This window comes from Sceloporus undulatus, chromosome 9 (genome assembly GCF_019175285.1).
Source record: "Sceloporus undulatus isolate JIND9_A2432 ecotype Alabama chromosome 9, SceUnd_v1.1, whole genome shotgun sequence".
NCBI classification, from domain to species: Eukaryota; Metazoa; Chordata; class Lepidosauria; order Squamata; family Phrynosomatidae; genus Sceloporus; species Sceloporus undulatus.
The window spans coordinates 25,783,395-25,799,826 of NC_056530.1; the positions used below are offsets into that span (position 1 = coordinate 25,783,395).

General features: G+C 51.5%; 5 protein-coding genes across 7 annotated transcripts in view; 3 read left to right on the forward strand and 2 right to left on the reverse strand.

The window, feature by feature from the left end:
• Positions 1-1,251, reverse strand: part of F11R (F11 receptor) — a 17,883-nt gene extending 16,632 nt beyond the window's left edge. The window contains exon 1 of the mRNA XM_042439620.1: positions 1,095-1,251. Within this exon, the coding sequence (XP_042295554.1) occupies positions 1,095-1,155 (61 nt within the window). The 5' untranslated portion in view covers positions 1,156-1,251. The remainder of the gene's footprint in view (positions 1-1,094) is intronic.
• A 493-nt stretch (positions 1,252-1,744) lies between these two features.
• LOC121915384 (pre-mRNA-processing factor 39-like) lies at positions 1,745-8,184 on the forward strand. 2 transcript variants are annotated; one of them, XM_042439604.1, is made up of 14 exons: positions 1,745-1,943; positions 2,125-2,468; positions 3,120-3,245; positions 3,563-3,681; positions 3,816-3,983; positions 4,471-4,666; positions 4,937-5,044; positions 5,213-5,377; positions 5,565-5,691; positions 5,933-6,201; positions 6,305-6,489; positions 6,616-6,690; positions 7,262-7,418; positions 7,694-8,184. In XM_042439604.1, the coding sequence occupies exons 1-14, from the start codon at positions 1,784-1,786 to the stop codon at positions 7,754-7,756; spliced, it is 2,262 nt and encodes a 753-aa protein (XP_042295538.1). In that variant the 5' UTR covers positions 1,745-1,783; the 3' UTR covers positions 7,757-8,184. The 2 variants fall into 2 exon arrangements, with proteins under 2 accessions (XP_042295538.1, XP_042295539.1); XM_042439605.1 differs by having other exon boundaries at positions 7,265-7,418.
• A 224-nt stretch (positions 8,185-8,408) lies between these two features.
• On the reverse strand, positions 8,409-10,990 carry MRPL49 (mitochondrial ribosomal protein L49). The gene is made up of 4 exons (XM_042439623.1): positions 10,830-10,990; positions 10,307-10,472; positions 9,822-9,946; positions 8,409-9,021 (listed from the first exon to the last, which is right to left on the reverse strand). The coding sequence occupies exons 1-4, from the start codon at positions 10,902-10,904 to the stop codon at positions 8,875-8,877; spliced, it is 513 nt and encodes a 170-aa protein (XP_042295557.1). The 5' UTR covers positions 10,905-10,990; the 3' UTR covers positions 8,409-8,874.
• A 57-nt stretch (positions 10,991-11,047) lies between these two features.
• FAU (FAU ubiquitin like and ribosomal protein S30 fusion) lies at positions 11,048-13,399 on the forward strand. Of its 2 annotated transcripts, none has more exons than XM_042439622.1 (5): positions 11,048-11,188; positions 11,990-12,072; positions 12,178-12,322; positions 12,765-12,820; positions 13,228-13,399. In XM_042439622.1, exons 2-5 carry the CDS (start codon positions 11,998-12,000, stop codon positions 13,351-13,353), a joined length of 402 nt encoding a protein of 133 aa, XP_042295556.1. In that variant the 5' UTR covers positions 11,048-11,188; positions 11,990-11,997; the 3' UTR covers positions 13,354-13,399. The 2 variants fall into 2 exon arrangements, with proteins under 2 accessions (XP_042295556.1, XP_042295555.1); XM_042439621.1 differs by lacking the exon at positions 11,048-11,188 and adding an exon at positions 11,823-11,865.
• Positions 13,400-13,536: 137 nt separating this feature from the next.
• Positions 13,537-16,396, forward strand: ZNHIT2 (zinc finger HIT-type containing 2). The gene has a single exon (XM_042439609.1). It carries the CDS (start codon positions 14,431-14,433, stop codon positions 15,907-15,909), a length of 1,479 nt encoding a protein of 492 aa, XP_042295543.1. The 5' UTR covers positions 13,537-14,430; the 3' UTR covers positions 15,910-16,396.
• Positions 16,397-16,432: the final 36 nt, after the last annotated feature.

Below are 16,432 nucleotides of genomic sequence, written 5' to 3' on the forward strand. Positions count from 1 at the left end.
GTGTCCCGAGTCTCACTGTTTGAGAGAAAGGCAGCAGACGCAGGAATAGGACAAGGACTAATGATAATAAGGACACAATACTATACACTAAGAATGGAGGCAAAGAGGCCTTGCTTTCCTGGGTGCCTCCAGGAACCCTTGCAAAACCTTTGTAGACACAGAGAGAGACCCGAAAAAGAAACTGTCCTGAGTCAGACTTTCAGGCCAGATTTCAAGGAGAGGAAGGAAAAGGTGTTTCTACTCAGCAGGGAAGCATTTCCCTCATGATGTACCTTCTATCTATTCCTTCTGGAGACCCTTTTGTGGGGTTTTCTTGGCAAGCCCCAAAACCCATTCAACCCAAATGACAAAGTCTGCTTCTTTTCTTCCTGTCTCTTTCCTTTTCTCTCTCTCCCACTTCCTCCTTTTCTCCCACTCTTTCTTCCCCTTCTCTCTTTTTCTTTCTTTTCATCCACTTTTCCCATTTCTTTTCCTCTTCTTTTCCTCCTATTCCTTTTCTCCTTTTTTCTTCCTATTTCTTTACTCCCTCTTTCCCCTTTTATTTCCTTCCTACTCTTCCTCCCATTTCCTCTCTTTCCCCTCTTATTTCTTTTCTCCCTTTTTCCTCCTTTTTCTCTCCTTCTTCCTTTCCCCCCATTTCTTTTCTCCTTCTTTCCTCCTCCTTTGTCTTTCCTTCCATTTCCTTTTCTCCCTTTTTTCTCTTCTATCTCTTTGCTTCCTCCATTTCTTTTCTCCCTCCTTTCCCCTCCTATTCCCTTTCTCTCTTTCCCCCTTCTATTTCCTTCCTCCTTTCCTCCCATTCCTTTTCTCCTCCTTTCCCCTCCTTTTTCTTTGTTTCTCTTTCTTTCTTTCCTTCCATTCCTTTTCTCTTCTATCTCTTTCCTTCCTCCTTCCATTTCTTTTCTCCCTCCTTTCCCTCCCATTCCCTTTCTCTCTTTTCCCCTTCTATCACTTTCCTTCCTCCTTTCCCCTCCTATTCCTTCTTTCCCTCTTTTTCTCTTCTATCTCTTCCCTTCCTCCTTTCAATCCCATTCCCCTTCTCTCTCTCTTTCCCTCTTCTCTTCCTTCCTTCCCTCCCTCCTTCTCCCACTCACCCAGTCCTGAGCCCAGGAAGAGCCAGAGCCAGAGCCGGCCCTCTGCTGCTGCTGCTGCCATGGCCGCCCTCCTTCACTCCAGTCTCCTTCTCCGTCCGCCCAGAAGAGCAGCCGGAGCCAGCGAAGGAAGGACGCAGGTGAGCCCCCGCCCGGCTCTGATTGGCTCCTGCGCCCGTCCATCACGCCCTCTGGCCCCGCCCCCTCGGACAGGTGAGGCCGGAAAGAGGCGGGGCCCAAAGCAAGAACCCCATTGGCTGCTGCTGCTGCGAGTCCCTTAGTTCAGTATTAGGCCGCCTTTCTCCCAGAGAGGGACCCAAGGCGGCTTACTTCAAAACACACACAAACACCCTGCAATCAAAGCAACCTTTCATACTTAGAATTCAGATCCCAGGACTGTTAATAACAATAACACACTTTAATAACAAACAACAACAACAACAACACACTATAATAAGACACAATAACACTTTGTAGGGCAAAGTTTAATATCTTGGGGCCCTTCTATCTCTCCTCTCCATGGTTTCCCCTTTGAGCGGCTGCCTCTCTCTCTCCTCTACTTCCGCTCCATCTCTATGGTCGCTGCCCTCATAACCTTCCCTCCTTCGTGCCAGTCTTCCGCTCGCATCCGGGTTTTAGCGGCTGCGCATGCGCAGTGGCCCCGAGCGGGGAGGGAAAAAACCCCTTCCAAGATGGCGTCTGCGAGCAACATGGCGGCGGAGGAGCAAGAGAAGGAGGCGGCGGCGGCGGCTCCTGAAGCATCGGCGGCCGGGGCTCCTCCTTCTCCGCGCAGCCCGAGCGCTGAGGGCGAGGAGAGGGCGGTGCCTGCGGCCACAGCCTCCGTCGTGGCCGGTGAGGGAGGCCTTGAACCCTCTGTCAATGGGGATGCTTTGAGGGAGAGTTCCTGCATGGTCTCTTCCGCCTCTGGGGCCCCGGGGCACCTCTTGAGACCGAGGCATCATAGGAGAACCTTGTTGTCATTATGTGTTTTCACCTTCATTCCCTTCACTTGATTGCCTCCTTCGATCTGCAGGAACGGACCCAGATGCGGCCGCTAAGCCAGCCAGCAACGGCACTCCGAAGCCGGAGGAGGCGACCCCAGGGCAAGGGTGCAATGGGCTCAGCGTGGAAGCCACTGCCGTTGCTGCCGTTGCCACTATTGCCACTGCTCCATCCGTGCAGCCAGAGCCATCCAGGGAAGAGGCCCCTCAGCCCCCACCGGCCCCCGATCTGGTGACCCATATGGCCCTCAACCCGGCCATGGAGGACCTCTCCATCACCTACCCACTGGACTTTGAGCGCTACTGGCGGGCCGCTCAGGAGAACCCCCTCGACTTCACGGCTTGGACTGAGCTGCTGCAATACGTGGAGCAAGAGGTAGGCAGGGAGAAGGAGGCCTGGAGAGGGACACAGGATCATAGAGCTGGAAGAGGCCCCAAGAAGGGCCCTGATCCAGCCCAACCCCTTTATTCTGCCATGCAGGAACTCTCAGTCAGAGCCTCCCCATTGACAGATGGCCATCCAGCCTCTGCTTAAAGACAGCCTCCAAGGAAGGAGATTCCATCACAGTCTCCAAGGCAATGCCCTGACTCTCACGAAGTCCCTCTTTTCTCTTTTCCTGGAGCTTGCATCCATTCCTCCATTGTCTCCTATTCTCTGGAGCAGCAGAAAACAAGCTTGCTCCCTCCTCAACATGACATCCCTTCAAAGATTTAAACAGGGCTATCATATCCCCTCTTGTAGCAGCAATGACCTGCGCACTGATAGGCAGCATGAAATCCAACTTGCTCTCTGTAGCCCTGTCTCTCTGCAGCCCAAATACTGTACCGTTTTATATAAGGGACAGGATTACTGTATAGGAGAAGCCCAGGGAGCCCTCCAGCCACTGCTTCCGCCTTTGAAGGCAACATTGGCAGTGCTCCTGGTTGTCCGTTCGTGAGGCAGAAGCCGGCAGCTAGCAAATATTCCCAAATTAGCTTTGTTTTTATTAAGTCTTAACGCTTCTTCTCTCTCTTCTTGCCCTTGCAGAATCACATCTACGCAGCCCGCAAGGCCTTCGACAGCTTCTTCCTGCGCTACCCATACTGCTATGGCTATTGGAAGAAGTATGCAGACATGGAGCGGCGCTTTGACTTCATCAAGGAGACGGAGGAGGTAGGAGGTCCAAGCGGGGCTGAGAAAAAGACTCGCCCGGAAAACCTTAACATTCAGGCAGGCTTATACAGCAAGGGATGGTCTTTCAGAGCACCACATGTCCTCTGCGAGGGAAGCGTACACCACTCAGAAACCAATGCTGGCGTGGGGTGATTTCAAATGACTGCCATTGTGGGTCTGCTTTTGGCAGTCCTGGATCCTGGAGAGGCGGAGATGCAAGACCTTGAGTGTCAAGGAAGAGTGAAATAGCTCCTCATGGCTGGGAGAGAAAGCACATCATAATCTGCCCCTCTTTTCCCCCTCACCACCATTTGCAGGTTTTCCAGCGAGGTCTGCAGTCGATCCCATTGAGCATGGACCTGTGGATCCATTACATCTCCTTCCTGCAGTCCTCCTTAGATATGAACCAGCCAGACTCAGCGCAGAAGATCTGTGGGTAAGTGATGTGAGATCATGGGTCCTGGGTCGCGAGGGAGGGAGGGATTGAAGGCTTCTTTACCGGATTCTCCCTCTCCTCGCCATGAAGGAGGACGGTCCTCACTTGCTCTTGTTCTGCTCTTTCCCTTGCAGCACCTTCGAGTCGGCTATAGCAGCGGCAGGAGTGGACTTCCGTTCTGACAAACTCTGGGAGATGTATGTGGAATGGCAGCGGGAGCAAGGAGACCTGAAGGCTATGACTGGCATTTATGACCGCGTGCTCAGCACCCCCACCCAGCTCTACAGCCATCACTGGGAAAAGTAAGCCTCTCCTCCAGAGTCACATTGCTGGCAGAATGGTTGGGTGAAGTGATGGAGGAGCATTCAACAGCCTCTGCAACTTCTTGTAATGGAGTGGGGGGGAAGAATCAATCTTCTTATTTCCTTGCTGATGTATTGGATTCACATTATCACTGTTTCCTCGCATCTGAGGTGGGAATGGTAATGCAGGCTCATGTAATACAGTGTCCTAATGCATACACCTGTTACAAAGATCTTTGTTTTGATAAAACATGCATGAAATGAATTGAGCAGCCTAAATGCTCATTACTAGTAGCTGCCATAGTACATCACTCTTCCAACTGTGTTGTTTAGGATTCCCCTAATGTCTGTATTGCCCAGACCTCCATTAGTCCTGGATGGCTACTTCAGGAAGGCTTGAGAAGGTCAAGCAGCGACTCTGGAGTGTGTGGCTAGGCTTGCCACTTCCAGAGTAACAGCAGCCATGTCTTGCTTTCCCTGGGCTTAGGTTCAAGGAACATGTGGCCAGCCACCACCCCAGAGATATCCTCTCCAACGAAGAGCTATTGTGGTTGCAGTCGAAAATGGCCTCCGAGACAGGGGCCAAGACCACAGAAATGGAGGCTGAGGAGGCACCGCCGGGGGAAGACTTGCCACTCAAGACAGACACGAAGCAGGAGATGGGAGATGGGAGCCAAGTGCTGGTGAGTGTTAATGCTACTGGATGCTTTTCTGTCCTGGGTTTCTGGAGCTGTTGGTTTTCGGGGGGTGGCCTTCTCAGTGAGTGTCTCCCATACCCAGAGGTTATATGTCCCTGTCAGGTACTGCGAATAAACTCCATCTCCTCCCCAAGAGGTTTGTGTAGAGATCAAGCAGGCCTTTGAAGTGAGCCAGCCATATTCCTGTCTCTGCTCAGACCTTCTTAAGTCCACCTTTTCTTGGTAACAACCAAGCCAATTTCTCTTGGATTTCAGGGGCCCATGGACCAGGACAAGGTCCGGGAAGTGGTCATTTCCATTCGCCAGCAGATCCACAGCCAGAACGAGGCTGAAGTCAGCAAGCGCTGGAATTTTGAGGAAGGGGTTTGTACAGCGTCTTTTCTTGCTGGTATTCTAGTGTTGAGTTTAATTAATCTCGTCTTAAAAACTGAGGGCTCAGTCACTTTCCTGGAGTTGCACTGCCACTTCCCTTTTAACCTCTTTCCTCTTACCACCATATTGTTCCCCTTCCTCCTTGTATTTTGCCCTCAGATCAAAAGGCCCTACTTCCATGTGAAGCCACTGGAGCGGGCGCAGCTGCGGAACTGGCGAGAGTACTTGGATTTTGAGATCGCCAGTGGATCGCATGAGCGAACCATTGTGCTCTTTGAACGCTGCGTCATTGCTTGCGCCCTCTATGAGGAGTTCTGGATCAAGGTACGTACCTCCATGGATGGCATCACCCTCCCACAGTTTATCTTTTCCAAACTCCCTTGATGCCATTGTCAGTAAAAGTGGCGGCTCCCACTTGAGTGAGTGACTTCGGAGCTTCCTGGGCTAACTTTAAAACCACTGTTGGCTTTCCTTTCCTGCCCTCCATTGGCTCCCCATTTTCCCAATCTAGTACACCAGATACCTTGAGAACCACAATGTGGCCGGGGCTCGGAGCGTCTTCCAGCGAGCGTGTTGTTACCACCTCCCCCGAAAACCAAACATCCATCTCCTCTGGGCAGCATTCGAAGAGAAGCACGGTAAGCAGATTTTACTCTGCCTTGCATCTCCTCCTCCTGGGAAATGTTCAGGGGGTTGAGATGCCCCAAGTGTGAAGGGTTTTCCATATTGTCTCCAGAATTCAAGATAGCAAGAATATTGGCTTGCTTGGTTTTTTCATATCATTGGGACTCAACTCAGCTTAAAACAAGCATGGATCAAAGCCTGCTTTTAGGAGTGAGTATTTGAATGTGTGTTGATGTGCCTCCATCTCATCCCCAGGGGAAGTGGAGGAAGCGCGGCGCATCTTGAAGTCTTTTGAGGACTGTGTGCCCGGCCTGGCCATGGTGCGCTTGCGGCGGGTGAGCCTGGAGCGCCGCCAGGGGAACACGGAGGTGGCCGAGGCGCTCCTGATGGAAGCCATCCGGGACAACGAGGGGATGCCTGTCTCCTCCTTCTACTCGGTCAAACTGGCCCGCCAGGTCTTGAAAGTGCAGAAGAACATTGCGAAAGCGCGCAAGATTCTCCTGGAGGCCTTGGAGAAGGATCCGGTAAGAAAATGGCACATGTCTGCATGTGTTTACATGCTTTTCAAAACTTGTATTCCATATTGTTTCTGAATTTGTCTCCGCTGGCTCTCTTCCTTCAACCCAGGACAATGCCAAGCTCTACGCCAACCTTTTAGAGATGGAGTTTGGTGCAGACGTCCGGCAGAATGAAGGCAATACCATGAGTAGCTTTGACCGAGCCTTGATGAGCGGCCTTCCTTTGGAGACCAAAATCATCTTCTCCCAGCGAAGGGTGGAGTTTCTCGAGGACTTTGGCTCCAGCATTAATAGGTAAATGGAAGGGAGGTAGGCGCTAAATTGCTGAATCCTTAAGAGCTCCTCTTTTTCTCTGGTCTGCCATGGCGCATGGAAAGGCCCTCCTGTCCTGACACTCATTCTTTCTTTTTGCATCGCCAGCTTATTGACATCATACGATGAGCATCAGAAACTCCTGAACCAACAAATGTTGAGGAAGAGGCTCTTGGAAAATGGGTAAGGAACTTCTCAAGCTTTACTTCGTTCCTAGACTGAGGAAAGTGTGGCTTGCTGGCCACATGCAGCCTTCCAGGTCTACTTTTGTGGCTCATGGGATCCCCAAAAAAATCATTGGAGGGAGGTGAAAGCAGAACCATGCCATAGAATTGCGCTGCAAGACCTAGAAAATACCCAGCGAAAACACTACATTTATTTGGGGTAAGAAAAATAGGGTTCCAAGTGATAAGGAAAGGGGCCTGGAACAGTAATATGTGAGCCTCCTGTATTACTTTTCTTATCTCAGGTGGAGACAAATAGACTGCTTCATTAACTTTGCAGAAGGACATCCAAATAAACATGAATAGGGTTAAGACTACTGATTTGCAGAGGTCTAATTTAAACAGAGGTGGTCTTTAGCCCAAATAGGAGTAAACACACTTTGCATTTCCAGCATAGTTCCCCTATCTAGCTGCCAAATAAGGCACCACTTTGGGGATGCCAAAACTGTTAAACTCGGGGCTAGAAACACAAGTAGAGATGCATGTGCCATTCCAAGATGCTGGCTGACAGCAGTTTTTAAACTTCCAAGCAGCGCAGATGAGGCGGATGAGAAGAGAATGAGGCTGGAGGAGGTTGCTGCTGGAGGAGGCAATCTTGCCGTGGCCACAACAGGCATCACACCCCTGATGGCAGCCGATGTGAGCAACACTGCAACGGGGGCATACAACTACAACACCTGGTACCAGGTGAGTTGTTTGATCCAGATCCCTTACCCATTCACATCTCGGCCTCTTAAATTTAATCTAACCATAGAGAGGAGTTGTAGCCCAAGATGTACATGGGTTCCAGATTTAATGCTCTCTCAGTGCATCTGAAGAAGTGGATTGATAAGTATGAATGCTCATGCTAAAATAAATGAGCTAATCTTGAAGAAGATTCTTGTTTTGCCCCTGTGGAGCAAAGTGGTTTTCCTTCCTTCCTTTCCCTATCTCTCTTCACTGCTTCTGTGTTCTCTTTGCAGAACTATAGTAACTATGGCTATCAGAACGCATGGAACTACAATCAGTATTACCAGCAAACCTGAGAGTGACTGGCAGCTCCCTTTATTTGACCCACTAGCAGCAAAACGAAGTCTGGCATCCCTTTGGCAGCTGTAGAGAAACTGAACTACTCCTATCTTGAATTTCTTTTCTTCCTTTCCACTTCCTTGATAATCTTGAGCTGCCCTATAGCAGCTCTTGCCAGGAGACTCAAAGGAACTCATTGCCACCAGCAGTTCAGGGGTGGATTTTGTGAGATGGCTGATTTCAGGAAGAGGAAAGAGAGGTGACTTGCATTAGCCCCAGCTCTCCTGAGATCCTTTTGACGAGTGAGAAATCAACAGCCACAAGATCTCCTGAACTCCACCAACGGAGCAAAACAGACTTCCACTTATACCGAGTCCTGAGAAGTGAGTCCTCCCTCTGTATAGTTCACATGTTGCAACTGTAAATATACATGTCTTTACACACACCTCGTTTGAGAGAATTCGGAACCTTACTATGTATTAGAATGGGTTGAGCCAATGCGTTTAAAACATACTTAAGCCCAGCATGGTACAGTGGTTTGAGTGGTACAGGGTTCAAATTCCCTCCCAGCCATGGAAACCCATGGGTCACCTTCAGCAAGTCCCACTCTCTCAAAGGGAAGCAAACCCTCTTAAGTTAGAAATGACTTGAAAAGCACACACCAAGAAGCCCTGTTTCATAGATTTATTAGCCCCAAAGCCAGTTTGTGTTCTTTTTAACTTATTGAACAGGGAGTTTGAAGACCATTGCCTTCAATTTGCTAAAGGTCCTAGAACCATTTCTAGTTCAAAAAACAAAAACCCTTCAACCAGTAATTGTTTTGTGCATGTGATGGAAAGGATCTCCAAAAGCCACCATTGAGTCATACATGCAACATTTGCTTTAGCCCACCTCTTAAATATGCAATGTAGAGCCAGACTTGTGTATATGGCAGTACAATAACAAGCATTTCCTGAATTACTTAAGGCAGAGGTCTAAACAGTTGAACTAGATTAGCTGGCATACTCCTCACATGAATAAGAGGCTGGCCATGACACAGATAATGCTTTCCCTTGCTGTTCCCATTATACACCACAACAAATTACAATGCAGATCTTTGCAGAAGATAAACGAGTCTTTCGGAAGTGTTTTGAATTTAAAAGCCTTTCTCCATTAGCCACGTCTTTAGTTCCTGGTCAAAATAGCCCTTGATGCGAATGCTGCAGGCAACTTCGTTCACTTGGGTGAGGGGCGTTTCTCCCAACCGTTCTGTCAGGAATGCCTTCACTTCCTTCTCAAGGGCCTGGGAAAGAGGACAAGGGAGTCAGCGTTCACCTCTTTTGAGCTCCGCAGTCTCTGGCCCAGAATGAGAAGCCCACCGGTGGTTTTAAGTAAGCCCCTCTCATTCTACCTCCTTTGGGCCTTGTCACAGTTACAGCACTATGATCCCACCTTAACTGCCATGGGAACATCCAAGGGAAACCTGGGGGTTGCAATCAAGAGAGGGATATTTAGGATGCTCAACCAGAGAGCTTCATCAAACTACAAACCCTGGGATCCCACAAGATGCAGCCATGACCAAAGTGGAATCGCATAGCCTTGATTCTGTGGTGTGCGAGGGTCCTTATATTTTTAACACTTGGGGGATGGTGGTTTCAGCTGAAATTCCACATGGCTTATAAGATCATACTACCTTCAGTAATGCCAAGGCAGGTAGAGAGGCTCAGACCCTAGGGCCAAATCCTGCCTTCCTATGTATCAGCATCCCTTACAACCAGGTTACACCAACACACTCCGCTGCTATCTATCTGCTAAACTAAACAAACTGAGCCCATGTCCACCGCCAGGTCATTTAACAGATAGAGAAACACAGTCTCTGGACTCTGCAGAATGACCACAGTCCCTTCTCCATGGCACCATCATTGGGCTTTTCCCAAGCCTTTGTACAAGTTTCATTAGCATTCTAAATGGTAGAACTTTTTGCTCCCACCCCTTGGAGGTTCTCCTGGTCTGGGTCTGCTGCTGACCAAGCATCCGAATTAAATCCCTCTTTGGGAATACCCTCTTTCATAGGTCGGCAGGGGAGAAAGGGGGTTCCCTTACCCAAATGTCGCCTTCGATCTTCCTGATGACTGTCATCTTCCGGCAGCCGTGGGTGGTTTGCGTGTAGACTGGGACGTTGTGCATCCGCGTGCGTCGGACAAAGAACGGAAGGTCGGGGGGTGGATCTGTTAAAAAGAAAGAGACCCCGAGACTGTGATTGGCTCAAGAGATGTGTTTCATTTGATATAACTCAATCAGAGCATGAAAGAGGGAGGCACAGCTAACTTCACTGCTCTCCTTCCTCTTCCAAACAGCTTTAAATAGTATAAACCAAGTGGGAAAACGCATAAGATGGCAGTCGCTCAAATCCTATAACGCTGCTTTTTAACGCTTTAAGCCATATGCATGAAAGGGGTGGCCCTCCAGTTGCGAGGCTACAACTCCCAACAAGTCTAGACAAGGAACGATGGGAGCTGCAGTCGAACATGGGGAGGGCCACACCATTCCCAGGCAACCGAACTGGGTTCCCCCTGAACCCTTCCCACCTCGGGGCGGCTGCCACCCGCACGGCGTGGGGTATCGGTGGTGCTTTGGGGGGTCTGGTACTCGGGTGGCGGGTAGGAGCCTCTCCACATGTTTGTATTCCTCGCTGGACTCCACAATCCCTGGGTATCTGGGGTCAGCAGGGCTGGGCTCTGCGGAGACTTGGCTCTGAAAGACAGACAGAGATAACCATGAGCTCCTCCCCAAAAACCCCGGTCCATTTAACTTCGTGACGATCCATAGGAAAGTCTGCCACAAAAGCAGCCAAGGCTCACTTCAGCCATCAGAGTTGGAAGGGCCAACAACTCCCATCATCCCAGGCACGACAGGGCCCATGGTGCGTCTCCTTTGGCCAGTAATTCCCATCATCCCAGTCCCAAGAGAACCAATGGCGCATAGCTCTGGCCAACAACTCCCATCATCCAGCACAGCCCTTGTCGCAAGCTTTATGGGAACTGCAGTGGCCCCAAAGGACCCCCAACCCCCGTCCTCCTCTTCCTCCGTCCTCCATTCCCCCAAAAGTACCATCCGGGGGGCCGTGGCCCTCAGCAGCAACAACAGCCGCGAAGCTTCCCTCCTCGCCAGCGCCAGCGCCGCCATCTTAGCAGCAGGCGAAGGCTAGTCCTTCGCGTCGCGCGCTGATGACGTCAAGACCACCCCCGCCGCCATTGAGGCGAAGCGGAGGCCAACAGAAGGAGTAGCTCTTGCGAGATTTGTCAAACGAGGACAGTTCTCGCGAGACTTGAGCTCGGGTTAATCCTAGAGCGGCCTGAGTGCGCCTGCGCGCGTCTCCCTCGAAGCCCCGCCCCTGCTTCCGGTCCTCCTTTCCTGTAGTCTCCGTGCTCCAGGCGGCGACCTTTCTCTCTCTTCCTCCATTTTGGAAGGTGAGCAGCAGCAGACCCGCACTTTGGGGCGGCTTTCCCCGTCTGCGGTGGGCGAATGGGGCTTGAGGTTGTAGCTTCCCCAACCTTTATTAAATCCCAAATCCTCTTCTGGTTGCCATTTATCCATAGGCGCCCATTAAGGCATTGGTGCCTTATTTCCTACTTAGGGGGCGTTGTCTTGGCAGGATTAGCTCATGAAAGAGGGGTTTTGGGGCCTGCTTCTGAGGCTGAGAGAGTGTGACTCCTTGCCCCCCAATGGGTTGCTAGGGCTGAGCAGGGTTTCGAACCCTGCTCCCACAAAGCCCAAGGCTGAAACCACTAGACTGCACTGCCTCCAAGATGGAGGCCATGTCCTAGGGCTTCCATGGCAACATTCGGGGGGAGTTTGCCATTGCCTCCCTCTGAGGCTGAGAGAGTGTGACGCATGGCCCAAGGCTTTGGGTTTCCATGGCCGAGTCGTGATTCGAACCCAGGTCTCCAGAGTCATGGTCTGGGTTATTTCTGCAGCCATAAACACATTCCCAAGAGTGGCTGTGCAAACTGGGCCCAGCAGGAGGCACTCCCTGTCTCTCTGGAGCTCCAAGCCTTGATCGTAAGCCAGGCTGGCCCTCCTTCATGGACTTTGCCCCTTTCCCCATTTTGGGACACAAACACAGAGGTGGCTTCTCTGGACCCAGGTGAGCTTATTAAAAGCCTTTGCCCCGTTGCAGCGGAAGGCCTTCTTCTTTGGCAGGTGGCAAGCAGCCAGCTTCAAAAGCAGCCCCACCAACGCTCTCCTAACCCTCTCTCCCTCCTCCGCAGGCGCAGCCATGCAGCTCTTCATTCGTGCTCAGAACCTGCACACCCTCCAGGTCTCCGGCCAAGAAACAGTCGCTCAGCTTAAGGTAAGGAGGGGTTAACCATGACGTTGCGGACTGACTTTTGGCAACTTGGAGCTGAGTTGGGCAAGAAAAGGTCTGAATTTCCGCCCGGTCTTCCCTCCTTTTCAGGCCCAGGTCGAGTCCTTGGAGGGCATTGCTCTTGAGGATCAGGTAGTTCTCCTGGGAGGGACTCCCTTGGAAGATGATGCGGTCATCGGACAATGCGGGGTCAGCGACCTCGCCACCTTGGAGGTTGCTGCGCGCATGTTGGGCGGTAAGTATGGGGGCCTTGGGTCATGTACATGGATCATGTACATGAATGGATGTGGCAGCTGGGTTGAGATTGAGCAGCACAAAGATCCCTCTCTGGGACATAGGAAGGTTCTGGAAGAAGCGCAGACAGGTCCCAGCAGCCCCAGCCAGGGGTGGGGAATGCTGGGAGTTGCAGCAATATCTGAAGATCCACACGCTTCTCAGCCCTGGCCTGTGAAATAAATATATCTGGGTGCAATATGAATTTTAAACTGGGCCCCTGAGAAGGGCTGACCCATTCCTCACCCCAAAATCCAAAGGAGACGATGTCCATAGGTTTTGCACTACTGAGGCTTCCTTTAAGTCAGGGTTTTTGTTTTTTTGCTGTCCTCTGTCAATATGTGGTCAGTAACATCTAAGTGCAGTGGTCTTCATTTGCCTTCTCCCCTGTTTTTCCTCCCCAGGTAAGGTCCATGGGTCCTTGGCGCGTGCTGGAAAAGTGAGGGGCCAGACCCCAAAGGTAGGCCATTGAACATGACAGGGATTCTCTCTCTCCATCCTTCAGTCTGAGCTTGAGCCTCTCTTCAGGGCTGTCTGGGGGAAGGATCTCTAGGAAGAAGAATCCTTCCTTTCAGATAGAGCTTGTTGTTTCTGTTAGATGGACAGAGCAGTGTTGCTGTTCCTCGTGGCGATTGCTTAGCTCTCTCATAGCATATCTCCATGCGCACCTGCCATGCGGTGGGGATCTTGATTTGTCACCAGTGACAGCTATTCAGCTTCTGGTTAACAGTCACTTCAAGGGGTGTGGAGAATCATTGGGGGCTAGATTGTACCAGGGTTTGGGAAGGACGGAGGTGCTGACTGTTTCCAAATTCCTTCCAATGGTCCAGGGATCTGTAGCTGATGCCTGTTTTTTGCCCTTCCCAGGTTGCCAAGCAAGAGAAGAAGAAGAAGAAGACTGGGCGCGCCAAGAGGCGCATGCAGTACAACCGGCGCTTTGTCAACATTGTGCCAGGCTTTGGCAAGAAGAAGGGGCCCAATGCCAACTCCTAAGCAGCACCCACTTGTCTAATAAATGTGAGAGTGGTCTGGACCATTACCTGACGTTGCCGTTTCCTTCCTTGCCTCCTTGTGTCTACAAACCTAAGTAAACCTCGCTGTCATGTTTCCATGTTCACTGTGCCTCCTCCGTTCCTTCTCTTCCTTTCCCAACTCTTCCCTGAGCTCTAAAAACTCTTTACTTGGAAATAAACCTCGCTGGCTTTTCAGTCGCAACCTCAGCACTAGACCAAGGCACTGAACGCCTCCTTTACTCATTGAGTTCCTGGGTACAAATGCAATTGATCTTTTCCTGTCAGCTTTCAGAGGAATAGCAAGGAAGGTGAAGTTGAAGGGTTGTTTTTGTGTGTGATTTCAAGTCATTTCCGACTGAGGGTGACTTTAAGGTGGGCCTATTGCAGGGTCTCGGTTATATTTCCCCCTGATATGCACTAATGTTATAGATTCAGTGAAATGCATCTGAGGAAATAGACTGAAGTCTAGGAAAGCTCCTGCTGCCAACTTCTTTCTTTCAGTGAGCCTCAAAGGTGCTCCAAGATCCCTCTGTTTACTGACTCTACAGACTAACATGGCTATAGCTTTGAATTCAGTGAAATGGCTTTGTCTGAACCTTGTTAAATCCTGCTTAAGTTAAATCATCTTGCAAAATTGCAAGGAAGAGTTGCCCGAAAAAAACAAAAAGAGGTGGAGATGAAGGGGCTGGAAACCTTTGGATGCCCATATTATTTTGACCTACAAATTCCACGAGGGGATTAAAGAGTGATTAAACTATCAAAATCATGAAAATCAAAGGGTCATCTGCAGCACAACAAGATGAAAAGTATATTGTGGTTCTGTTTCCCTTTGGAACTCCCTGCCACCGGATGTAATAAACCTAAAGAATAAATGGACTTCATCCCTGAACAAAAGGGGGAGACCTATATGAGGCCCAAACCCACTGACTTGACTCAGCTTGTCCTTGTTAATGGTGCATCCACACTGGAGGAATAATGCAGTTCGATACCCCTTTAACTGCCATGGCTCTGTGATACAGGTTTGGGGCACCAGAGGAGGCCAAAGACCTTGTAAAACATGCCACGATTTACTAGGATGGAGCTTCAGTGCTTTAAAGTGGTCTCAAGCTGCGTTAGTTCTACAATGCAGATGCTACCCTATGCTGGGACCCTTTCCTCCGAATGGCGGCACGAGTGGAGACGGAAATGCCCGAAGTTAACCTCATCGCGGCGGAAATTGCCGATTGGGAGGCGAGTTCGGAGGCGGAAACTGCCGATTGGCAATCGGAGGTGGGCGGGGCTTCCCGAAGGCTCTTCGGAGGCGCTCCTTGAGATCATGGAGTTCCCGAGTTCGATCCCGGGCAGCGGCCATTGCTGCGGTCTCTGCCAAGCCCCGGCCGCCCCTTATACCTGCCCCCGGTGCCACCTCCGCCTCTGCTCCGTGCCTTGCTACCGCGGGCACGGCTCCTGCGCCCAGGACTTCCAGAGCCGGGAGCTCCAACTCCGGTTCCAGGGGCTGCGGGGGGACGAGGCTTCCCGACGCCGGCTGAGGGAGGCCCTTCTCCGGCTAAGGGAGCTACGCGAGCCCGGGGATGCGGAGGCCCAGCTAGGCCTCGATCCCAATTTTGACCTAGAAGAGGAGGCGGAGGAGAAGGAACTGTGGGAGCAGCTGAACCCCGAGCAGCGCAAGGCCTTCCAGGCTTTGCTGAGCAGCGGAGAGATTTCATCCCTCCTTCCTCCCTGGAAGCCTTGGTGGGACCAAACTGGGGCAGCCCTGATCGAGGAACTAGGGTCCTCAAATGGCCAGGCACCACTGATTCCTTCTCAGGGAGGAGAAGCATCCTCCAAAAGCCCAGAAAAGCAGACCTCCAGTGATATTTCACACCTTGCGCAAGCTGCGCGTCTCTTGAACTCGGTACCGGACTTAATTCCGCCTCTGGCTTCCCTCACTGCGAACCCAGTGTCGCCCTTGGTCCGCTTCCAGCTCCCGAACGCACTCTATGCTTATGCCTACTCCCTATCACTCTATAATGGGGACGTCGATGACGACGGGCAGCTGCTCCCCGAATTTTGCGAGACCGTCCTGGATGTTTCGGGGTCCCTGGGGGCCAGGAGGGTCTACCAGTCGGTGGCGGAGGCCCTGCAAGACGCCCTGCGCTCCCTGGCGGACGGAGAGTACCCCGAATGCCCCCTGGGCAACGCCAGGGTGATGTTGGCCGTGGGCCGGATCTTGATGGGCCAGTGCCAGGCCAAGCAGAAGGGCTTTGCCTTGGCCGCCCTCAGCCACCTTTCCAGGCTGCTCCGCAAAGGGAAGAAGAGGGTCCCAGCCCAGGACCGGGGCCGGCTCTTTGGGGCCCAGAAGAAGTGCGACTTCCTCCTCTCCTGGGTGAACGACAACCAGGCCGAGTTGACCCTCCTGGCTTTGGAGGTCCAAAGGGAATACAAGAGCCATGCGGACGCGGTCCAGGCCCTGGGAGCCGTCACCCAGGAGCTGGAAAAGATGTGGGGCGGCAAAGTGCCCCCGGCTAAGAAGCCCTTGATCGAAGAACTGGACTGAGAAGAGACTTTGGAGAAGTGTTTCTATTGCTCAGCGTTCTTGGCTAAGCCTCATGGGATGTAGAGTCCAGGAAGGGCTAGAAAATGGACCACTTGTATTTGAAACGCTCACCCACAAGCCTTGAGGGGGAAGATGGCTTCTCTTTGCTGGAAGCAAGATTAGTGTCTGGGCTTCGTTGCCCAGGATTCTTGGCTAAGCCTGATGGGATGTGGAGTCCAGGGACAGCTAGAAGTGGCATCCCCATCTTTAAAATGCCCCCCGCAGGCCTTGAAGGAGGATGGCTTCTCTTTCCTGGAAGCAGGATTATGTTTCTTCCAGTAGGAAATTGGTTGCAAATGCTTTACAAACCGAATGAGGTTTTGGATTAGGGACGGACCCAGATGTCCAAGTGGCATGGATTAGCCCCTTCCTGGGGATGTGTAACCAGACGGCCTTCGACACAGGCCTTGGTTTAAGAGACATAGTAATAAAAGGTGGCCTGACTTGCTGCACTGTCCATCTGTTTTCTGTCCAGCTTCCTTTT

Coding starts and splice junctions, on each gene's coding strand:
- FAU (XM_042439622.1), top strand. CDS start 11,998: ATGCAGCTCTTCATTCGTGCTCAGAACCTGCACACCCTCCAGGTCTCC. Junction 12,073..12,177: donor AAACAGTCGCTCAGCTTAAG/GTAAGGAGGGGT, acceptor CCTCCTTTTCAG/GCCCAGGTCGAGTCCTTGGA. Junction 12,323..12,764: donor TGCTGCGCGCATGTTGGGCG/GTAAGTATGGGG, acceptor TTTCCTCCCCAG/GTAAGGTCCATGGGTCCTTG.
- LOC121915384 (XM_042439604.1), top strand. CDS start 1,784: ATGGCGTCTGCGAGCAACATGGCGGCGGAGGAGCAAGAGAAGGAGGCG. Junction 5,045..5,212: donor GCTGGAATTTTGAGGAAGGG/GTTTGTACAGCG, acceptor TTTTGCCCTCAG/ATCAAAAGGCCCTACTTCCA. Junction 6,202..6,304: donor AGGCCTTGGAGAAGGATCCG/GTAAGAAAATGG, acceptor CCTTCAACCCAG/GACAATGCCAAGCTCTACGC.
- MRPL49 (XM_042439623.1), bottom strand. CDS start 10,904: ATGGCGGCGCTGGCGCTGGCGAGGAGGGAAGCTTCGCGGCTGTTGTTG. Junction 10,473..10,829: donor GGGCCACGGCCCCCCGGATG/GTACTTTTGGGG, acceptor TCTGTCTTTCAG/AGCCAAGTCTCCGCAGAGCC. Junction 9,022..9,821: donor AGATCGAAGGCGACATTTGG/GTAAGGGAACCC, acceptor CCTCTTTCCCAG/GCCCTTGAGAAGGAAGTGAA.
- ZNHIT2 (XM_042439609.1), top strand. CDS start 14,431: ATGCCACGATTTACTAGGATGGAGCTTCAGTGCTTTAAAGTGGTCTCA.